The following is a 19,938-nucleotide window of genomic DNA, read 5'->3' as shown; positions in this document are numbered from 1 at the left end:
AGCTGGTTAATTTCTGTGTTGTAGCAGCACCCCGCCTAGTGGCCAGGGCTCGCACTTTCAGCCAGTGACGCGTTTGACGCTTAAAGGGTCCCTGTGCTGCGGTCTGAGTCCGTCCTGCAAAACAGGCAGCTTATCCTGTGTCCTCACCTCAGATCAGCAGTGAACGCACCTCAGAGGAGAAGGTAGGCTACAAGAGGTATTCAGGTGCAGCATAAAAACACAGGATTCATCTCGACATCCTCTGACAGCAGTAGCTGGTCTCAGGGACGTGTCTGTCAGGTGTTGTGTTATGTGTGCGGGGCACTAAGTGAAGGAGGTAGTTGGATGCTGTTTGGTTTTGCTGTTATGAAGATGCCATACAAAGTGAAGGGGGGGGGGGGGCGCCACCACAGCGGGCTGCCCAGCAGACAGGGCCTGTGTGGCGCAGTTTCATCGGAGAGAGAACTCATGTAACAGTTCATCCTCATCCTGCTGCCACAGTCTCCTCTCTGCTGCGTCTGGATGCTGCTGCCACACAGAGAAAGGTGCTGCGCTCTGCGGTGCGATGTCCCCGCGTCTCTTCATCCCCGCAGTGTCTCACACAACACGCTCATCCTGTCGCTCATTCGAAACCACAACAGCTTTTCTGGATGGAAGCAGTCGATCGTTTAGACCCGTTAAAGGCAAATGTAGGAATATAAAAGTCATAATATCAGCAGGTATCTGGGCCGCCGCACTGTGACGTTGTTATGTTGTATTTAAAACATTCAACCAGAAGTAGTTTAATAACAAGCACTAAATGATAACTACACAGAGGGATTCAAATATGACTATTGCCATATTTAATATCATCATATTCGTTTTTTCCCCATGTTAATATTGTTCCTCTTGCTGAGGGTTAGGAACAGATGATGTCGCACCTTGTTGAAGCGCTGAGACTAATTGTGATTTATGGAAACAGGCTCCACAAATACAATTTGTTTGATTGAAATAAAAGTTCAAGCGCGAGTTAAAACCGTGCTGAGCGGTGTTGTGCGTGCCCGCAGAGAAGTGCATACACCTCGCGGGAGCGCGCACCCCCACAGCGGGAAGACACCACCGGACTTCATCTGTGAAGCGATGTATTCATAATTAAGAATAATTTCATCATCTCGTTTGTTGGTGTTTATTAGTGATGAGAAATGATCCGATGCCTGTTGTTCATGGATGTTTAGCTAAAACATTCTTCCTGGCTGAAAACAGGGGGTTTCGATTCTCAGCTGGTTCAAAATCTGCTTTGCAAAATAATGTATTTAATATTTCTAGATGTCAGGACTTTACATTGAAGCTTTCATCCATCTAACATCATCTGGTCTGAGAAAATGAAGGGATGCAAATCTCAGGAATCAATCAAATACACAACTGCCAAACAATGCATTCACATTGCAACTTTATTTCTCAAGATCTACAAGCCAATACATTCAATATATTAAACTACACAAAAAGACACAGGAATAATTACACAGACAATAATATAATAATAATAGTAATAATAATAATAATAATAATCATCACAATTGTTGGTTAGGGTCCATTAAACGTCCATTAAAAAAGAAGATAAACATTCAAACAAGGTGTGAATCATGCTGTGGCCTCTCCAGTCACAATATCTCCACATGTTTTAACCCTCTATTTTTTTCTTCTTCTATTTTGGACTGACATGTTAGACGTTACTCCCCATCACCGTCACTTAAATCCAAATTATGAAATATCATTATACTATTTGGAAGAACGATATGAATCCCTCAGTGAGAGCTTGTATTGCCATGGTGCATTGATGCTGTTACAGCAGCTCGGGATGGCCCAACGCTTGATGTTTGTTTTCCCTTTAACTTGTCCCCTGTCTGTTTCTCACTATTAAAGAAGTGGTGTTATTTTGAGTTGATCAGAGCCATGTTTATATTTAAAAAGATGCATTTCTCTTGCAGCTACTTGTATGTTCAGGTCATCAGCTTGCGTCCTTACAGTAAAAGTATAGCAGATTACGATTGCAACTACCTGCTATAAGTCATGTAGGCTGAACATGTGTCGTGTTGGACTGACAGGACTTTGGGCTTTTGAATAACACACCCCATCTCCTGTCAGATTAATAACAGAGCCACTAATTTAGTAATGTAACACAAGTTACCCTCTCTGTACTCTGGCAGCAGTAGCCTGAACCTTCACTGCTGGTTAGACAATCATCCTATCATGTTTTATGAACATCAATTTATAAAGAATCCTGATGTTGGTAAAGTTCTGCAATTGTCTAATTTAATGAATGTTGTTTAAACTTGTTTACTTGAATCTCACACTATCTTCCAGACTGAGCTGTGATGGGGAAGGAGAAGCTCCACATAAACATTGTGGTCATAGGACATGTTGACTCCGGCAAGTCCACCACCACCGGCCACCTCATCTACAAGTGTGGGGGCATTGACAAGAGAACCATCGAGAAGTTTGAGAAGGAAGCTGCTGAGGTACGACTCATATTGTTTCTACTTAAATTAAAAAAATAATTCAAGGAATTTATACAGTGTAATAATTACATTCTGCCTGGAGCCCTGGGGTTTTAATCCAGTAGTTCAAGTTAATTGATTTCTTGTCGGACTAATCATATTTATTTGTGTCTTGTCCTGTTTAATCTATGTCCTGTTACTGTACAATTATGGTTTCTATGCAACAAATTTGTAGGCACGTCGATCAAATATCTATTTTTATTAGATATCTTTCCTTGAACATTCTGTAAATTACGAGCCATGTCAGCTTTTGAGTTTGCACGACATGGATGGTTTGGAATTATTTATTAGGACTTGCAGTAGATACTATTTAATCATTTATCATAATAATTATATTTGTAGATATAGTAATGTATTACTTAACAGATATTCAGACTGGAAAGGTAATTTCCTAATAATTACCTGAATCATTTACATTTGTTATATGGTTACTAGTATATACATTGCATTTATCAAGCACATATTTTCATTACTTGGAAGTGTTGAGTAATCTATCTGCAAGTTTATTTCAATGTTGATTGCATTGCAATGGAGCTTTGGACAAAAGTGTCAAAGATGAAATGATATAAAGGAAAAGCTCCTTGTGCTTTCCTCTCCTCATCCTCTAGATGGGAAAGGGCTCCTTCAAATATGCCTGGGTCCTGGACAAGCTGAAGGCAGAGCGGGAGCGCGGCATCACCATCGATATCTCTCTTTGGAAGTTTGAGACCAGCAGGTACTACGTCACCATCATCGACGCTCCAGGTCACAGGGACTTCATCAAGAACATGATCACAGGGACTTCTCAGGTAGATGAGAGGAGAAGTGAGAGTAGAAAATTAGAGAATACTTGACAGGTAAGAAAGAACTGGAAGGGCGGTTGAAGTGTATTTCTCTCTCCTCCAGGCCGACTGCGCTGTGCTGATTGTGGCTGCAGGCGTGGGCGAGTTTGAAGCGGGCATCTCTAAGAACGGGCAGACTCGTGAACACGCCCTCCTTGCCTACACCCTGGGAGTCAAGCAGCTCATTGTGGGCATCAATAAAATGGATTCCACTGAGCCCAACTTCAGCCATAAGCGCTACGAGGAGATTGTGAAGGAAGTCAGCACCTACATCAAGAAGATCGGCTATAACCCTGACACTGTGGCCTTTGTGCCCATCTCTGGTTGGAATGGAGACAACATGCTGGAACCCAGCCCTAATGTGAGTCTGCTGGGAGAAAACCTATTACACTTCGGCTAAAGTATTTTGTATATGTATAGTAACAAATCAGCATGAGTCAATTCAGATTCACATTGAATAAGGATGGTGAAAGTTATATATTTTGTAACTCCAAAAAATGTGGGATAATATCAGCTTCCATTAGAATGTATTATGATTCAGTCTTCCTGTGTTTTCAAGCTCTCCGAGTAAGGTCTTGCATAAAGCTAGGTCTCAAGTGCACACGTCACCTTTGGACTGGTGGCAGAAAATTGGACTATGGGCAGAAAATCTGACTGGATGGTCTCTGGTTCGACTCCACGGAGTGACAACCAAAAAAAATAAAAAAAACATACCTGGATGGACAAAACACCTCTATCTGTCCAAAAAAGTCCTTGAGGTCTCTCCCTACCCCACTGTCTAAGTGCTCCTGAGCAAGGCACCTTACTCCCCCAACATCTGCTCCCCGGGCGCCATGCATGGCTGCCAACTGCTCTATGTGTCCTGCTGTGTTCACCAGATGGGTCAAAAGCAGAGGACACATTTCCCCCCATTTGCATGAGTGTGTCCCAGCTTCTCTCCTTTCACAGATGACCTGGTTCAAGGGCTGGAAGATCAACCGTAGAGACGGTAATGCTTCAGGCACCACACTGCTGGAGGCTCTGGATGCCATCCAGCCTCCCTCGCGCCCCACCGACAAGGCCCTCCGTCTGCCTCTGCAGGATGTCTACAAAATCGGAGGTGAGACCAGTGTTGCTGTGGATCTCCGTTTAGGGGATGTTTGTTTGGTGGTGGATGATACAGAGTTGGCAGAACAAACGTAAAAGTATTGAGTGAATGGGAGCACCTTGTGACATAAGAAAGAGAACTGAATGAGGTCATATACAAATTCCCACTTGCTTATGTCTGGCTATTTAAAATGAGTCTCTGTCCCTGTTCTTTTTTTAACCTTTTTTAGTAGAACTGTTCACAGTTTGGACCAGAAACAATTGGTTTATTTATGAAGCTGTCTCACAGAAAGTTGTTCCTTAAATGAAATCTCCTTCAGGCATTGGTACCGTACCAGTGGGACGAGTGGAGACTGGAATCCTAAAATCTGGCATGGTGGTGACCTTTGCTCCCGTCAACGTGACCACTGAGGTCAAGTCTGTGGAGATGCACCACGAGGCTCTAACTGAGGCACTACCTGGTGACAATGTGGGCTTCAACGTCAAGAACGTGTCTGTGAAGGATATTCGCCGTGGGAACGTCGCTGGAGACAGTAGGAACGACCCGCCCCAGGAGGCGGCCAGCTTCACCTCTCAGGTCTGCATACAGGGATTCTGTATTATGCATGTTCATGATGGTCTGCTTCTGCGTGTGCCCTGACACTTCTCTGCCTTTTTCAAGGTGATTATCCTAAACCACCCCGGTCAGATCAGTGCGGGCTACGCCCCCGTGCTGGACTGCCACACTGCACACATCGCATGCAAGTTCGCTGAGCTCAAAGAAAAGATTGACCGTCGCTCAGGTAAGAAGCTCGAGGACAACCCCAAGGCCCTGAAGTCTGGAGATGCTGCCATTGTGGACATGATCCCCGGCAAGCCCATGTGTGTGGAGAGCTTCTCCGAGTACCCACCACTGGGTAAGTCTACTGTCCCGCAACATGGTCTATGTTTGTTGGTCAATCTGTAACTCGGGTATTATTCATTGTTTTACTGAAAGCAATGTGAAGTAAAATCAAAATCAAACGTTGAACTGTCTTAACCTCTGTACGGATTGAAATGTATATCGGAATATTTTTTCATTGATCCTTCTTCAGGGAGGTTTGCCGTCCGTGACATGCGCCAGACGGTGGCGGTGGGAGTGATCAAGGGCGTGGACAAGAAAGCTCCCACCAGTGGTAAGGTCACCAAGTCAGCACAGAAGGCGCAGAAGGTCAAATGAACGTTGTGCTGGGCTGCTGCCCTGAACCCTCACCATGGCAGAAGACACACTAGCACCCCACCCCTCATGCACAACATAGTCAGTGTCTGGTCTATTATCACAATGCATCGCAAAAGCAGACGAAGGAAAAACAAAAAAACTCATGTTACCAAATAACATGTTGAAAAACTGTTATATGTAGATTTCATTGTCACGCAGTTCGTGACAGAACAACAACAAATATGTGTTACAGCTCTCTGGTTGTGGTCCGTTGTAACTTCAGTGTTTTGCACCAGTAATCAGGTGCTGATGTCATTTTGCCACGTCCATGCTGAAATAATGTGCGTATTTGCCAGAGAGCCCGAGGTAGATGAAACGCCTGCATGTTGCTGTTCCTGTACCTTAGAAACCAGCTTCAGAAACGGTCTGATGCCTGAAACCTTCATGCCTTTCACATTGCTCGACTTAAGCTCCCTAGCAGTAGCTCTTTTACAGTTACTGTTAAGTTCATGCACTTTAATCACTGTTGATGTTAGTAAAAGTAAAGATGTTTGAACAGTACGTCTTTGTTCCTGGTTTCATTACTAACTATAACTTAACCTCCACATTTTCAAACCAAGGTTACTGTAAAAAGTACCTATATACTTCTATCCATGTGGTATACAAAAAGGTATCAAACAATACTTTCGATAATATTGAAAAGTATTGAAGCAGATCTATGATGTGAATTTCAACTCCATGAAAGAAACAACACGAAGATCAGCTGATGTCTTAACCTGTAGTTATTAGCAAACCTATATTGACTGGAGGATGAAGCACAAGCAGGCAGCAGCATGTCAGCTGCCGGTGAGCGCCCTGTCGCTGTAGAGATGTAAACAAGAGATGACCACCACGGCAAGTGCTGAAGACTGGTGTCACTCACTAGCATGGACCACACCAAAACTATGAATCGAGGATATGCTGTGGACCGGGCGGATGGAGACTCAGAAGGTAGGAATGAGGATGGAGTAAGGAGGTAAATGGATGAGAGAAAGAGAGGACGGGTCAAGAGATCTGAAACAAACTGAGCAGCATGGGTTGACCAGGTATAAGAAGGGGTTGATGGGTAATTAGAGGAGTGGTTGAGGTGTGGTCCTGCTCCTGAAACTAAATTAAATGAAAGCCATTGTAACTGTGATCTTATTTATCTTGTGATGACAAACACAGCCTTACAATTGTGCTCGTCTAGAGACACACGTTTTTTTTCTGACTTCAATATTTTATATAGGACTGTTACTACTGAATATTTTCATTATGGATTTATCTGCTCACTGATACGTCTGCTGATCATTAGAGTCATTGACACTGTCACAATGATTTTGTTCAACCACCTAGTGCAAAGCTTTAATATTAATTTTCTCTTCTGTTTCCTTTATACGACCATTCCGTGTCTCAATTAATTAATTCAAGTATGAACTGTTCCAAAGAAAAGTATTACATGAACAACATGGCTCAACATAAGAGGGCATTTTAGTTCAACCACAGTTTGACAAGGAGTGACAAGGAGAATTCAAAAAACAGTCTTGTCATAGAATTTCCTTTATTAATGAATGAGAATAAAAGTCAACTTGCATTTTTATTACATTACAGGCTTCATTAATCTAACTGAGATTATTACTTCTGTGTAAATATGTGCACATAATTTAAATAAATAAAAAAAAACAAGAGAGAATGGTAACATGTCAAAGGCCTGTTTTGTGCCCAGTAGCAAAATGGTCTCTGAATAAAAAGCTGTATAATGCCTCAAGTCAGAACATTTACAAGGAGACAAAATGAAAACAGTGCAACCATTTCTGTTCGGAGGTACCTAATGCACTTTGCAGGAAACCGTATGGAGATGGAAATGTACAACAAAAGCAAGGCACCATTATACTGTATGCAATGCAGACTTGGGTGAACTGGGGTCTTTTATTTCTATGGCAAATCATTTTGAACCATAAATAGTTCATTGTTTTAATGGTGTGGCATTCACTTTCAGTTATAAATAGGTTTGAATATGACAACCTCCATGCAAAGTATATTTAAATATCTTAAAGAAAGTAAAATCCACTTGAAAGCAAACTGCCTCCCGGCCTCCCTCACACATCCGGGTCTGACTCTTCAGAAAACACTGAGGTACTGCTTGATAAGCGCGATTAAACCACTGAGGCTTTGTGGGGAGTATTTACGCGCTGCATGTTGTGGTGCTGGAATTATTTTCCAACTACCTGGAGGAAACCAACAATCCTTACCTGATGTACCTGAATCTGTACCATGCAGCAGGAGGAGAGTGTTGGTCATTAGTTTTCTTGGTGTAATAATGAAAATAAGCCATACATTCTGCAGTGATTCCATTTCAAGGAAGCTGTAAGAATAATTATACTGAAAAAAAAAAGCAAATATTGACCATGACTTCAATATTATCATTTCATGTAAAAACAGGGGGGCAAAAAAGCTAATAATTCAACGTAATTCATTTTGACGTAATTCAAAGTTAGATTTCTGCCAGTGTCTGATTCTGAAGTGCTTTGCTAAGACACTCCCGTGCTGACAAAATAACTTTAAGCTAAATGACAAATGACATTCAAGGTGTGTTTCAATCCACGGCTGTCGTCAGCTGGAAAAACAGCCGATCGGTGCATAATTGATCCGAACTATACAGCACAATGGACATGCAACATCACAGCTGGCTGAGAGTGTTATCAGCATGTCTTATCTGAACGTGTGCGTATACAGCTGTGGATATGTGCTTTCAAACATGATGTATCTCATCCTAGAGATGAGTGTTGGCAGAGGTGGCTTTGATAAGTAACTTGGCAGTTGTTGTTCCTGCTCTACACCTCAGTAGCAGGTAGTCGTAAAGTTATCAATCTAGCACACTCACCAAATCAAAGTTAAAGAGGGGAAATATTTACAAAACCCAATTCTGTAGTTTTGCATGTTTTTAGTTTATTAGCTACAAGTCCCTTGGACACAAGCGGTTTCAGAAAGGTCCAGTATTGTTGGCCGTATGATGTGTAAGTCTGTCAGACAGAATTTAAAACCTTCTGTTGGTGACTTCACTGTTATGAGGTAACTTTCACAACTCATTGTGCTTGAACTGCAAAACTGCAATGATGATACAACAATGACAAAATTGACCTTCACTATCTTATTATACAAGTCAAGTACATTTCAGGAGACAGTTAATGAATTACCTCCACTGAGGAGGTTTTGTCAGCAGGATTATGCAAAAAACTACTGAACAGATTTCCATGAAACTTGTTTAAAGGATGGGCCATGGAAGAACCCATTAGTTTTTGGAGCAGATCCAGGATTTTATTTTCTTATTTTCTTAAATGTTGCGAAATACAGCATTTTTTGACATTGTCACCAATTCTTCAAGTACCAATTCATGGGTCTTGATGAAAATCAGACATATCTAGAGGACTATTTGTGTGTCTTGATGATTGACTTTAAGGGGTCTGTTGGGCCTCAGTGAATCTATGTCCTCCACTGAGTGCCTTTCTATTTTACTAAATGAAAATGATTGAAATCAAATAGACAGGCGGTGGTCTAGTGGCAGAAACTTGGACTATGGGCAGAAAAGGTCTCTGGTTCATCTCTGGTTCGACTCCACGGAGAAACAACAAAAAGACGAACCTTGATTGATCTGTCTAAAAATCCAGGAGGATTCTCCCTACCCTGTCTAGTGCCCCTGAGCAGGGCACCTTACTCCCCCAACATCTGTTCCCTGGGCACCGTACATGGTCGCTCACTGCTCTGTGTGTCCTGCACCAGATGGGTTAAAGCAGAGGTTCAATTTCCCTTACAATTGCATGAGTGAGCCTGTGCATGTCTGTGCAAGTGTTTGGGACAAATAAATGGGTTAGGGTTAGGGTTATCTTAATCTTAATCTTAATGCCTGAGACTGCAGAAATAATAAATAGACAAATCTATCATTGGATCTTTGAGATGTATTGAGTATTCTTGGTTGTGGTTTAGGATCTAAATCTTGAATAAACACCATTTTCTGGTGTGTTACTTCTGAAGAGATTAAAGGAAACCACCATCACTGGTTCAGGATAGTTGTATAATGGTTTATTAAAGCATATAAATTTGGGGAGATCGGGTTTTCCAAAATGTTTTCAAAATTAAAATAGTGACGAGAAAGGAGAATTAAATGTTCAGCAATGGTGAAATAACATTCATTTCACTATGGAAGCCTGTCATGTGATTGGAGAGACAGAAACATCTTACACAGAGCTGAAGTCATTGCGTCACATCTGAGCTCTCCTCTGTTCCACTAGCCTCCTTATCTCTAACATCTTTGCATCTCTTGGTGAAAAACACTAACCAAAAAAAATCGAGTCGTGGGATACTCCTTCTATGTATAGAGCTCATGGGAATTTTTTCTTTGTTCAAAGTCACTAAAAAGATTACTTATGAATAATTAACATTATTACTTTGTTTTTCTACACAACGGGCAAGTCACATGACATACAGTTAAAAAGAGCTCTGCTCTAATGTTGGACTTTTAGTTATCATCGATGGTAGAAACGTCACTGGGATTTTGAGTGAGGTTCTCTTACTTCTAGAACAGAACTTTTCTGTTTACTTTGGCCCTCTTTAATTGGGCAATTCGATATTGAGGCCCATTTTTCTTTCAATTGCGTACGACAGATGTGTGTGGTAGTTTTAAAAAGACTTTTCCATGCGCTAGGTGTCCATGCCTTCATGCTTTGTCTCAAGGTCCCATAAACTACTGTCACACAGGGCAGAGTTTAGTTGACTTCATGTCATGGTCTCAGGATTTTGGGGCCTGTGGCCCCCTCTATAGAAGCCTTCATCTTTACCTCTTTCAATCATACTTGAAAACGAAGAGTAACTCATGCAATGATATGCATCACCCTGTATGAAAATACTGTGATTCTTATCAAAAGGATCAAAATGAAAATTAACAAAAAAGGTCCCCTTATTGTAGTCCCACCCTCCCTCTCCGGTCCAAAAGGATAAAAAACGTTTGTGTTGTGGGAGATTCGTGAGCCTTTTCTACTCATATCTATTTTAGCCGTACACAAGGCATGTTCAGCATTTCGGTGCTGCCAGCGGAGGGTGAGGACGCGGGAACACTGGCCAGGCTATGGTTAGAGCCCGGGGATCCTGCCCCTGCTCTGGGCCCTGTCCGCAGGAGCTCTGAGGAGTAGGAGTGGGCTTCAGCAGTCCCCTGTGACAGGAAGTCAAATCCCTGTGTCTCTATGTCCCTGTCAGTGATTAAGAGGTCCTCCTCACCCCATCCAGCTCCACCACTCCTGCCCACACCACCACCACCCCCTCCTCTTCCCCCCGGGTCTTGGCTACAGCTGTGGAAGCCAATTGGGGAGTCACTGCTTGTACTAGGGCTTGGCGAAGAGAGGCTGTGGCTATGGTGGGAATCCTGGACAGCTACTGGAGGTGCCTGAATCAGGTCCTGCACTGACATGGACTTGCCCAGTCCTTGGTCCATCTGACAGGGGCCAGAGCAGCAGCCCAGGGCTGGTGGCACCAGGGGCTCAAGCTCCAGACTCATATGCCTCCTCCAGGAGCCCTCCTCCTTAGTGTTATGCCTGCCATTGCTATTGGTGCTGCCCTTGAGCTGCTGCGCCAGTCTGCCCAGCCCGAACCCAAGGCCAAGGTTTTCCCTGACACTGCTCTGCTCCATCTGTGTCCCTAGACCTCTACAAAAACCCTCCATGTTGGGGGTTGTTTCAGGGAAGGTCGCTCGCACCAAGTTGCTTGGGCCACCACTTTGGCTGGGAGGGAGCGGTGGTGGAAGTCCTGGCAGAAGAGGACACCCTCCATCTCCCACTCCTCCACCACTGATACTATTTGGGGTGAGGATGGGTGGAGAGCTCCCTACAGCCTCATCTGTGCCACTTTCAGGCATGGTGGCTTGACCCTGGGGATGATGATGATGGGAATGATGAGGATGATGATGGTGGTGGTGGTGATGATGATGGTGATGAGGAAGTGTCGACGGGCTGAAAGAGGAGGATGCAAGGCCAGAGGGAGGCGTTGAAGAGGAGAGATTGAGGTTGAGCTCATTGGGTGGCGCCAGGATGAGATGGAGTCCTCCTTGGGTGAGGTGGGAGTTGGTGGCAGAATGTGTGACGCAGCCACCAGGTGGAGGCGCTCCACTGCTGCTGACCTGGGTGGAGTAGGACAGGTCTTTGCTGAAGACGGGGGAGTGGTAGTCAGAGGTCTGTTCTAACTCGAACAGCGGAAGAGAGGAGAGCGTGAGGGCCGAAGATGATCCTTTACGCAAAACTTGACGATAAATGTCAAGCAGGGAGTCAAGTTTTGACTCAATCGACTGGACCTGTGAAGAACAGGGGAGGACATCAGCAAGAAGTAAAGAGACATAGAAGAAAAAAAGTACAAGTGAAATCCCCATTTCTGCAAATCAAATAATGCATCATAAGATATTCAAGACTTATACTTAAACGTATTCGAAAAATGCAAATAGAAGATTGAGTCTGTAGTAATGACTGATAATGTAAAACCAATTTAAGAATAAAACATTAAAGAAGTAGCCACACACTGACCTGTCGCTCCACCTTACAGACACGGCCCAGCATGCTCATGTCCTCCAATATGTCTCCATCAGATAGCAGCTTCTCTCGAATCTTCTTATCCAGAGGGATCTGGCCCTTCCCAAGGATTTGGTCCACTCTGGAAGACACAGACACGCACGCAAGCACACACATACACACACACACACACATACACACAAGCACATGCAGAAACAAGAAGACATCAGTGACAAGAGGAAAAAGAGAGACCCAAGAAGAAATCTATGAGGCAGCCGACAGAAAGGAAGATTGAAGCTGCAACAGAATCATATATTATTGTAGAGCAAGCTCTTACAAGTGTGACGTTGTACTTCCTCACTGGATTTAAAAAATAATCTATGCTGGATGGAGTGTTACTAAAACTGTTCCTTGTGATTCAAACCGTTCAAAATAAAAAGGGTTTTCCTTTTCTATTCCTCCTAGTTTTACAGGTTCTTATTCAAAATCTGATTCTGTCTGTCTGTCTCTCTCCTTACATATGACACTACTCGTGCTCAATCCAGTGAGGCTCTGTAGAATCTGGTTAATAAAGTGGGTTAATGAGGACAGGGATAAGACAAGGCAATGTCATGCAATTAAAACACCACCAGTTTTTGAGAAAAATAAAACATGAAAGCATTGGCAGGATCACACCTTAAAGTTGGCGTACTGTTGGGAGCAGTGTAGTAAAGACATTTTTGTTTTCTTTTTGTCATAAAATGGAAACTTTATGGAATTTATGGCGAATTAAGACAGTAAACAAATAAGTCACTGCTACTTCAGAGACGATAGTGATCCATATTGCAAAGTTAGTGTTTGTTAGGTCAGCGTGTTCAGTTTGGAAACAACAGGTGATGAAGACCATGACATGTGGCTTAAAGCCGCTCTGAAAAAGCAACTTGGTGGATTTGAGCAAAGAATATTTAGCTAAATATTTTTTCTCTGTTCTATCTTTAAGTGTCAGCACCATAGATATATATATATATATAAAGGCTAGATGTCTCGTCCGCGTTGCCGGCCAACGCAGTCGAACGTCCACACATGGCGGCCATCTTGCCACAGGCGGCTCGCCCACCCATAACATTGTGTTTGTAGTGGAACATGTACCTTTTAAATAAAATAAAATAAAATAATTCTTGATGTATATTTGTAAAGGGAAATATTGTACCTATTTGGAACATAATTATATTTTTTAGAAAATAACATAATTATTCATAAGCATGCAGTGTCATAACTACATCTCTGACGTTTATAACAATCCAAACCGTTTAAAAATCGGTTGAAAATTGAGCAAGTTATGGTTGTTTAAAAAGTACGTACAACTACAACACAATGTTATGGGTGTGCGAGCTGACTATGGCAAGATGGCCGCCATGTGCTGACGTTGGACACGGTTGGCCGACACATCTAGTCTTTATATATATATCTATGGTCAGCCGCCTCTGAATAACAGTCTTAAATGCAAGAATAATTTTTCAATGAACGGTAAGTGACAGCAGGGGGCGCTATTACAGCTGCAATGACAGATCAATACTCAGCTGTATAGTTTGTGAGTAGGAGTGTGCATTACAGGTGTTTCTTCGTGATAGGTGTTTATATCAGGTTGCAAAACTCGTTTGTGGATCCCAGAATCTCCCAGAATTCACCAAAGCAAAAACGACAACCAGATTCATTATATTGAATGTTTTTGTTAGGGCTTAGTTGGGTTAGTGGATGACTGCACACCCAAGTCAGAAGAGTTAAAATGAGGAGTTCAAGCTCCGTCAATTCCAACAAAGGAACGTGATCTTATCATCTCATAATTTGTCTTATAGTTTCCGTTCTAACGTTTTCTTTAGGAAGAACAACCTCTTGAATTGACGGAGCGAACTGAACTGAACTCATGTGATAAGTGAAGGAGGGCCGAGGGGAGGGTGACATGTTCTGACCCCTGAGTGGAGTTCTTTCTGCCCTGGCTGTAATAGACAGGGAGAGAGGGGGAGGAGAAGGTTTTGGCTCTACTGCTCAGTGGCTGCGGGCCGACTATCATGTCCAGCCTGTGAGGGAAGCAAACACGTGCCCACACGTACACACACAGACACAAACACACACACACACACACATAAAGTAGGATAACAGACATACGTACATCAGTATAACATAGATATTTACCCATCCATTTATAAGACACATTTACACAACCGCACACACCAAGATGCATCAGTTACAGTCTGGTCAAACAACTCTAGTTTGACTCCAGAGAGTAAAGCATGTAAACTGAGTGTGGGTGTGTGTGTGTGTGTGTATGTGTGCAGTCTGTCCTTCCTACCTGGTCTGCAGGCTCTTGATGCGACACAGCATGTCCAAGTGGCCGGCAGAGTACTGTTCAATCACGTCCTTCACATCGTAAGGACGCAGCGTCTCTTTAAACTTCTTCTTGGCCACATGGAACTTCATTATCCTGCAAAAACAACAGAGGAATTCACAAAACAGCCTCCAGGTGGTGCTCTGATACAGTCAACAGCAACCTCCACTGATAATATCACAGAGTGCAGCTAATGAAAACAAAGCAAACCTTATTTTTCTAATCATGTTTTTTGAAAGTTGCCCAAAATGTGTCATTGCATGCCAACTGTCAGTTTCTTCACGTCAATGTGAGCAGTCAGAACACAAGAGCATATCTCCACTGAACCTTATAGCAACATCCATCGAGCTGTTGGCTGCTTATTGTTACTGTGTGCATGTAAATTTATTGGAGTGAATAAAAACCTCCCTGAATTTATGCACCTGTGGCAGTGGAGCCGAATGTGAGAGTCTGAGTCTCTGCGGAGAGAGGAAGGAGCCGGCGGGAGCAGTCAGCAATAAAAATGAGTCTTACAGGGAAGAGCAGGGGAAACAATTCTCCAATGTTTGTGTGAAGTCATATTTTTTTATGGCCAGTCAAACTCTGGGCTGGTTTCTGTCACTTACACAGGTCAACTAAAGTCTTTCAGAGTTCAGATGCATTCAATGACACTCTGGGAACAGAAGCTTTAGCAGCACCACTAACCCCATGAACGGAAGTATAGCTGGCTCGTTGTGATGGAGAAGATAAGGTTTTTCCCCGGATATATAATTATGATGACCTACTGAGAAAGAAATGCCAGATCAAAAGTTAACAGGTTTAGCCATATTTGATAAAAAAATATGTATTTGTGTTGCTAAGCACAGGAACAATTACTCTCAAAAGCTCAAAAGCAGAGTGAGGTCTTTACAGCCTCAGACTTCACTGTGGTCACTTTTCTTTGGATCTGCTTCTTACTGAAGCAACAGTCCATCATCCATGGTACAATAGGAGCTGGCGGAGCAGTAGTGGAGTGTAACGCTAATGTGTCATATCCAACTACTTACTTTGCAAGTGAAGCATTTACAAACAAGGGGTATGATGAGCTTTCTAAATATGAAACATTGCCAAAGATTTAACTGGCCAACAGTTACAATAAACTCCACCTCAAGCAGTTAAACCTGTAAGAGATGCATCCTCCTGATGAGTGAATATGGGCTATACAAATACAATTTTAGTAATTCATTCATGCTAATGAATCAGTAATAACAAAAATCTAAACATAGAATTTAAAAATATTAATTAACAAATAAACAACACACTACAAAAATAGAATATATTTAGGGATAAACTGCACCAACAAGGATTCAGTTAAACTGAGTGCAGTTGTATTATAAATCTTATATGGGTATACTTTTGAAGCCCCTGAAAACATGATTTCAAATCTGAGGTATTTCTTCATTAAGAAATGATAAAGTTAAAAAATGTTCTCATCCATGTGGCTAAATCCTGAATGTTAAATGGAAATAGGAGTATTTTGTCAATATTTTTTCCAACTGAGCCAAATTCACACTTATAACCGGTGGAAAGCAAACAGAGAACTTCAAGATAAACAAAACTGTGGCACTTCTGGAAGAAAGGAAAGCACAACTTACACTTGACTCTCAACGAACATGCTGATTGAAATAATTAGAATTTGACCTTCAGTTAACATATCTAAGAATACATGTCGGGTTCACTCGCAACTCACATTAGGATGAGAACTCACACGCATCTCAGCGAAATAAGATACTGAGATACTGAAATTTGACGAAGCTTTTCAGCTCAAACGCATTTTCAAATAAAACTGAAGTGAGTTAATTAGTGTTAATGTTATCAATATGCATATGGAACAGTAAGGCCAAACTAAATTTGAAATTTCACTGTAATCCTTGAAAAAAATATATATCTTGTTTAAATTTGCTGGTTGACACCTCGTTCTTGTAGGTTCGACCCAAACACACAGAATTAAATAAAGCTGCATCAGAGTGACCATGTTTCTTTTAGGACGTTATGTCTGAGACACACAGTGTCCTTGTCACATGATCACCTTACATACAGTGTAGCTTTACAGTGCTAATGCTCCTGCATATCATATTTCCCCTGTCTCAACATCACATGAACCAAAGATGATCTAAAAATAAATGTCTTCCGGTCACTTTAATCCCCTGAGCACGTTCAATCAGGGGAGCTGCTGAGCGGCAGGGGGCTGGGATCAGGGTTTGTTTACATGCAGTAGAAACATACAGTATTAGTTGGAGAGATGGGAGAGGCCTCCTTTCCTTCGCCTCACCTGACAGTTCTAATGACACACTTGACTGAGGGCAGCAAGTCCTCCACCGAGATCTCACAGTGACAGCCCCTCTCGTCAAAGCATTCGTCCCCGGCCATGTCTGTTGCTTGGGAGAGAGAAGATTCTTGTGAGGCAGGGACTCAGATACAATGCTTAAACATTTGTCTTACTACTCTAAATCCCCATTTTGCATCCACCACTACGAAGTCTGGGATTTTTATCATCTGTCCTACCTGGGTTATATTGGCCTTGATAATAACACTGAGATGAAAAAAAATGATATTGCTATCATGTTTAAAACACAGATAGGATAATATTGTGTAAATATTATAGCATATTTTATTGGGTTAATAACATAGCTCAAATCATGTTTGTATCTTTGTGTCTTCATGTAGCAACTATTTGCTTCACAATCAACATTATAATCACTGTAATCATAAAACACTTTATTTATATACCACCTTTCAAACACAATTAGAAGGTTCTTCACAGGTTAAGGGTTTTGCAGTATTTTGCAATATTTTCATTGTAAATTCATTTGCCAAAAAAGAAACAAATTCAATAAAATATTAGATTAATGTCAATATAGTGAATCATTTTTGTCAAGATAATTATGTGGTGAATATTTGATATCATAAGATAGAGAAATAGAACTTTCCTGTGAAATGTTATATGATGCTCAAAAATAAATTAAAGCTGTATTATTAGATTTTTTGGCCACTTGGGGTGCTAGAACAACCTAAAAAATACACATCCGCAAAAATTATGTAAAAATATAAAATGTTATAGACAATTATAGTTAATTCAAAAGTGGCAAATTTACACCCAGCCGACACAGAGCTGGGTGTGTCTAAGCCGAAATCTGATCACATTACTGTAACTAGGTAAAGTAAGAAGGTGTACACTGATCTTCATCATGCTTTATTTACTATACTGGTAGTTATTCATGTGCAGCAGTGTACGCCTGGCTGAACATGACGGGAATGGACTGGATTAAAATCGAAAGTGAAGATCAGATGGAGAAACAGGGGTTCGAGCCGCTGTCTGGAAGAGCAGAGCAGTCGTAAAGAACAGGCCTCTGGTGTGCCTGTAGATTTATTACGCAACTTTGCCACAATAGCTCTGTCCATGGGCTTCCTTGAGTTACTACACCCACAGGAGGTAAGCAGAGGGTTTCAGTACAAGAGTTAGACGGCAATGCTTAGATGTTTAACTATATTAATGTAAATAATTCCACTTAAGCATCACTCACTAGTGCAAAGCATGTAGGATCTGTGTGTATTAATATGTGTTTGATACATGAATGAGTAAAAGCTGCTGATTATTCAGCCAGTGTGTGTACTGTGAAAGAGAAGAGTATCACTACAGGCAAATGTTAAACCGTGCCGATTGATGTTTTGCACCATTAAATAGAATATAAAAGTCTTCCACTATAATATGGAGCCATAATGAAATGGATATGTTTCCCATCCTCTAACATCTCATTTAGCCAACATGTCAGTGAATGATCAGCCAACCAGTTTGGTTTTGGCTAGCTCAGGTTATTGATTCCTTTCCACCGCCAGGCCTCGCCAGCTGGCTGGATCCAACACCCCATATGGCTGCTTGAGCTCACCACCCCCAACTTCTATCAATCCATCACTCCACCCACAAACACCAACTGGCCATTACCCAGGAGGGCTTGCCAGGCCGGCAAAGCAAGGCCAAAGCAAAGAGGTGCGAGTGCCTTTAGCATTACTTCACTCCTTTGCATGAATTAACGGTCAGAACCAGTTCTGGTGCGTTTATGGACGGCAAATATTCCTCAATTTATCACATGTAGGTAAGATTCAACAGTTTTGAGTAAAAATAGACCAGTAAAGTCTTAAGCTACTGTCAAGAAAGGGTGGGATAGAAAAGGTTCTCTGCATACTGGTTTTAACACTTTTTAAATAGATGAAACAGATGAGAATAACATTACTGTGCTGAGCATCAGAGATGTAAATAGATGTTTTTTTCCCCTTCAGTCAGAGCAAGGACAGCTATTAACTGAAATGAGAGAGGTATCGTTCTTCTAATTTAACTCCCAGAAAGAAAGCGAACATGTGTAGTTCCTAAAAATGTAGAACAATTCATTAGAGATGTTTTTGCACTTAAAGGTTCAGTGTGTGAGATTTAGTGATGTCTAGTGGTGAAGTTGGGTATTGCTACTGAATGAAAAAACCCTTCCTTCACTCTATTTTTGTAAGGGCAACTTTACTGGACTTCAGGAACATAAAAATGCCACAGTAAAATCATGGTGGTACAAGCCAGACTAGATGGAAGAGAGATGAATTCTTAGCTATAAATTATTATACACTAATGAAAACATAATCATGCATTTGAAACTCCATTTCTGCAATTATATCCCCCTAAATCCTGGACCTATATGCTACATCATAACACAATTTTTCATCTTATTCAGTGACAGTACTGTGCTGATTTATGGATATCTCTGTATATGGAGAGATTAACAATAAATTCTACTTTGAGCATTAGTTTGAGCTCAAATGAATGCTCCAAATGAATCTGAATGAAGTCAGACAGTGTCTGAACTATGAAAGGCAGGACAGAGTCGCTTACCATCAGTGGTGGAGCGAGACTGGCTCTTAAGGCGGAGTGAAGGTCTGAAGCGTGTGCGGTCATTGAAGCTCCAACTCTTCTGTACCTTGGCGGGGCTGGTGCCCTCAGTACCGGCTTCAGCCACTGGGGACCGCCGGTCGTTCACTGAAGACGTCTGCCTCTGCTTGATGCTCTGACCTCGAGGGCTCGCCATCCGGACCCGCTCCTTGAAGCTCAGCTTTTGGCTGCAAAGTTTGGATGGCCAGTGGTTCAGAGCGAAGTTAGAATGAGTGGAAAAAGATAGGAATGGTGTTATGAGGACGTGAAATGACAGACAGATAAAGATAATGTTAATGATGCAAGTTTCAGAGTGACAAATTGAATGTTAAAATACTGTTTGCTCCTTTGCACAACAATTATGTGATGAAATGGGATCATCCAGAACTTTACCAACCACAACAAGGGTGGCAGGCTGCAGCACAAGATGGAGAAAGACCAGCATGCATTGCAGCAGGCTCTTCATACAAAATGCAAGTT

At 42.0% G+C, this 19,938-nt stretch overlaps 2 protein-coding genes across 2 annotated transcripts in view; one reads left to right on the top strand and one right to left on the bottom strand.

Annotated features, from left to right (window-relative positions):
* Window positions 1-68: 68 nt before the first annotated feature.
* Window positions 69-6,136, top strand: LOC133954327 (elongation factor 1-alpha 1). Its single transcript, XM_062388695.1, has 8 exons — window positions 69-182; window positions 2,323-2,477; window positions 3,125-3,304; window positions 3,402-3,698; window positions 4,286-4,436; window positions 4,744-5,000; window positions 5,085-5,319; window positions 5,497-6,136. Exons 2-8 carry the CDS (start codon window positions 2,334-2,336, stop codon window positions 5,619-5,621), a joined length of 1,389 nt encoding a protein of 462 aa, XP_062244679.1. The 5' UTR covers window positions 69-182; window positions 2,323-2,333; the 3' UTR covers window positions 5,622-6,136.
* A 921-nt stretch (window positions 6,137-7,057) lies between these two features.
* Window positions 7,058-19,938, bottom strand: part of LOC133953368 (potassium voltage-gated channel subfamily KQT member 5-like) — a 35,486-nt gene continuing 22,605 nt past the window's right edge. Inside the window, exons 10-14 of the mRNA XM_062387270.1 lie at window positions 19,396-19,646; window positions 16,822-16,921; window positions 14,496-14,627; window positions 12,182-12,308; window positions 7,058-11,955 (exon numbers count right to left, since the gene is read on the bottom strand). Of these exons, the coding sequence (XP_062243254.1) occupies window positions 10,660-11,955; window positions 12,182-12,308; window positions 14,496-14,627; window positions 16,822-16,921; window positions 19,396-19,646 (1,906 nt within the window). The 3' untranslated portion in view covers window positions 7,058-10,659. The remainder of the gene's footprint in view (window positions 11,956-12,181; window positions 12,309-14,495; window positions 14,628-16,821; window positions 16,922-19,395; window positions 19,647-19,938) is intronic.

Source organism: Platichthys flesus, chromosome 5 (assembly GCF_949316205.1).
Source record: "Platichthys flesus chromosome 5, fPlaFle2.1, whole genome shotgun sequence".
Lineage (NCBI taxonomy): Eukaryota > Metazoa > Chordata > Actinopteri > Pleuronectiformes > Pleuronectidae > Platichthys > Platichthys flesus.
The sequence above is the reverse complement of the archived record's forward strand: the minus strand, read 5'-3'. Positions and strand labels throughout refer to the sequence as shown.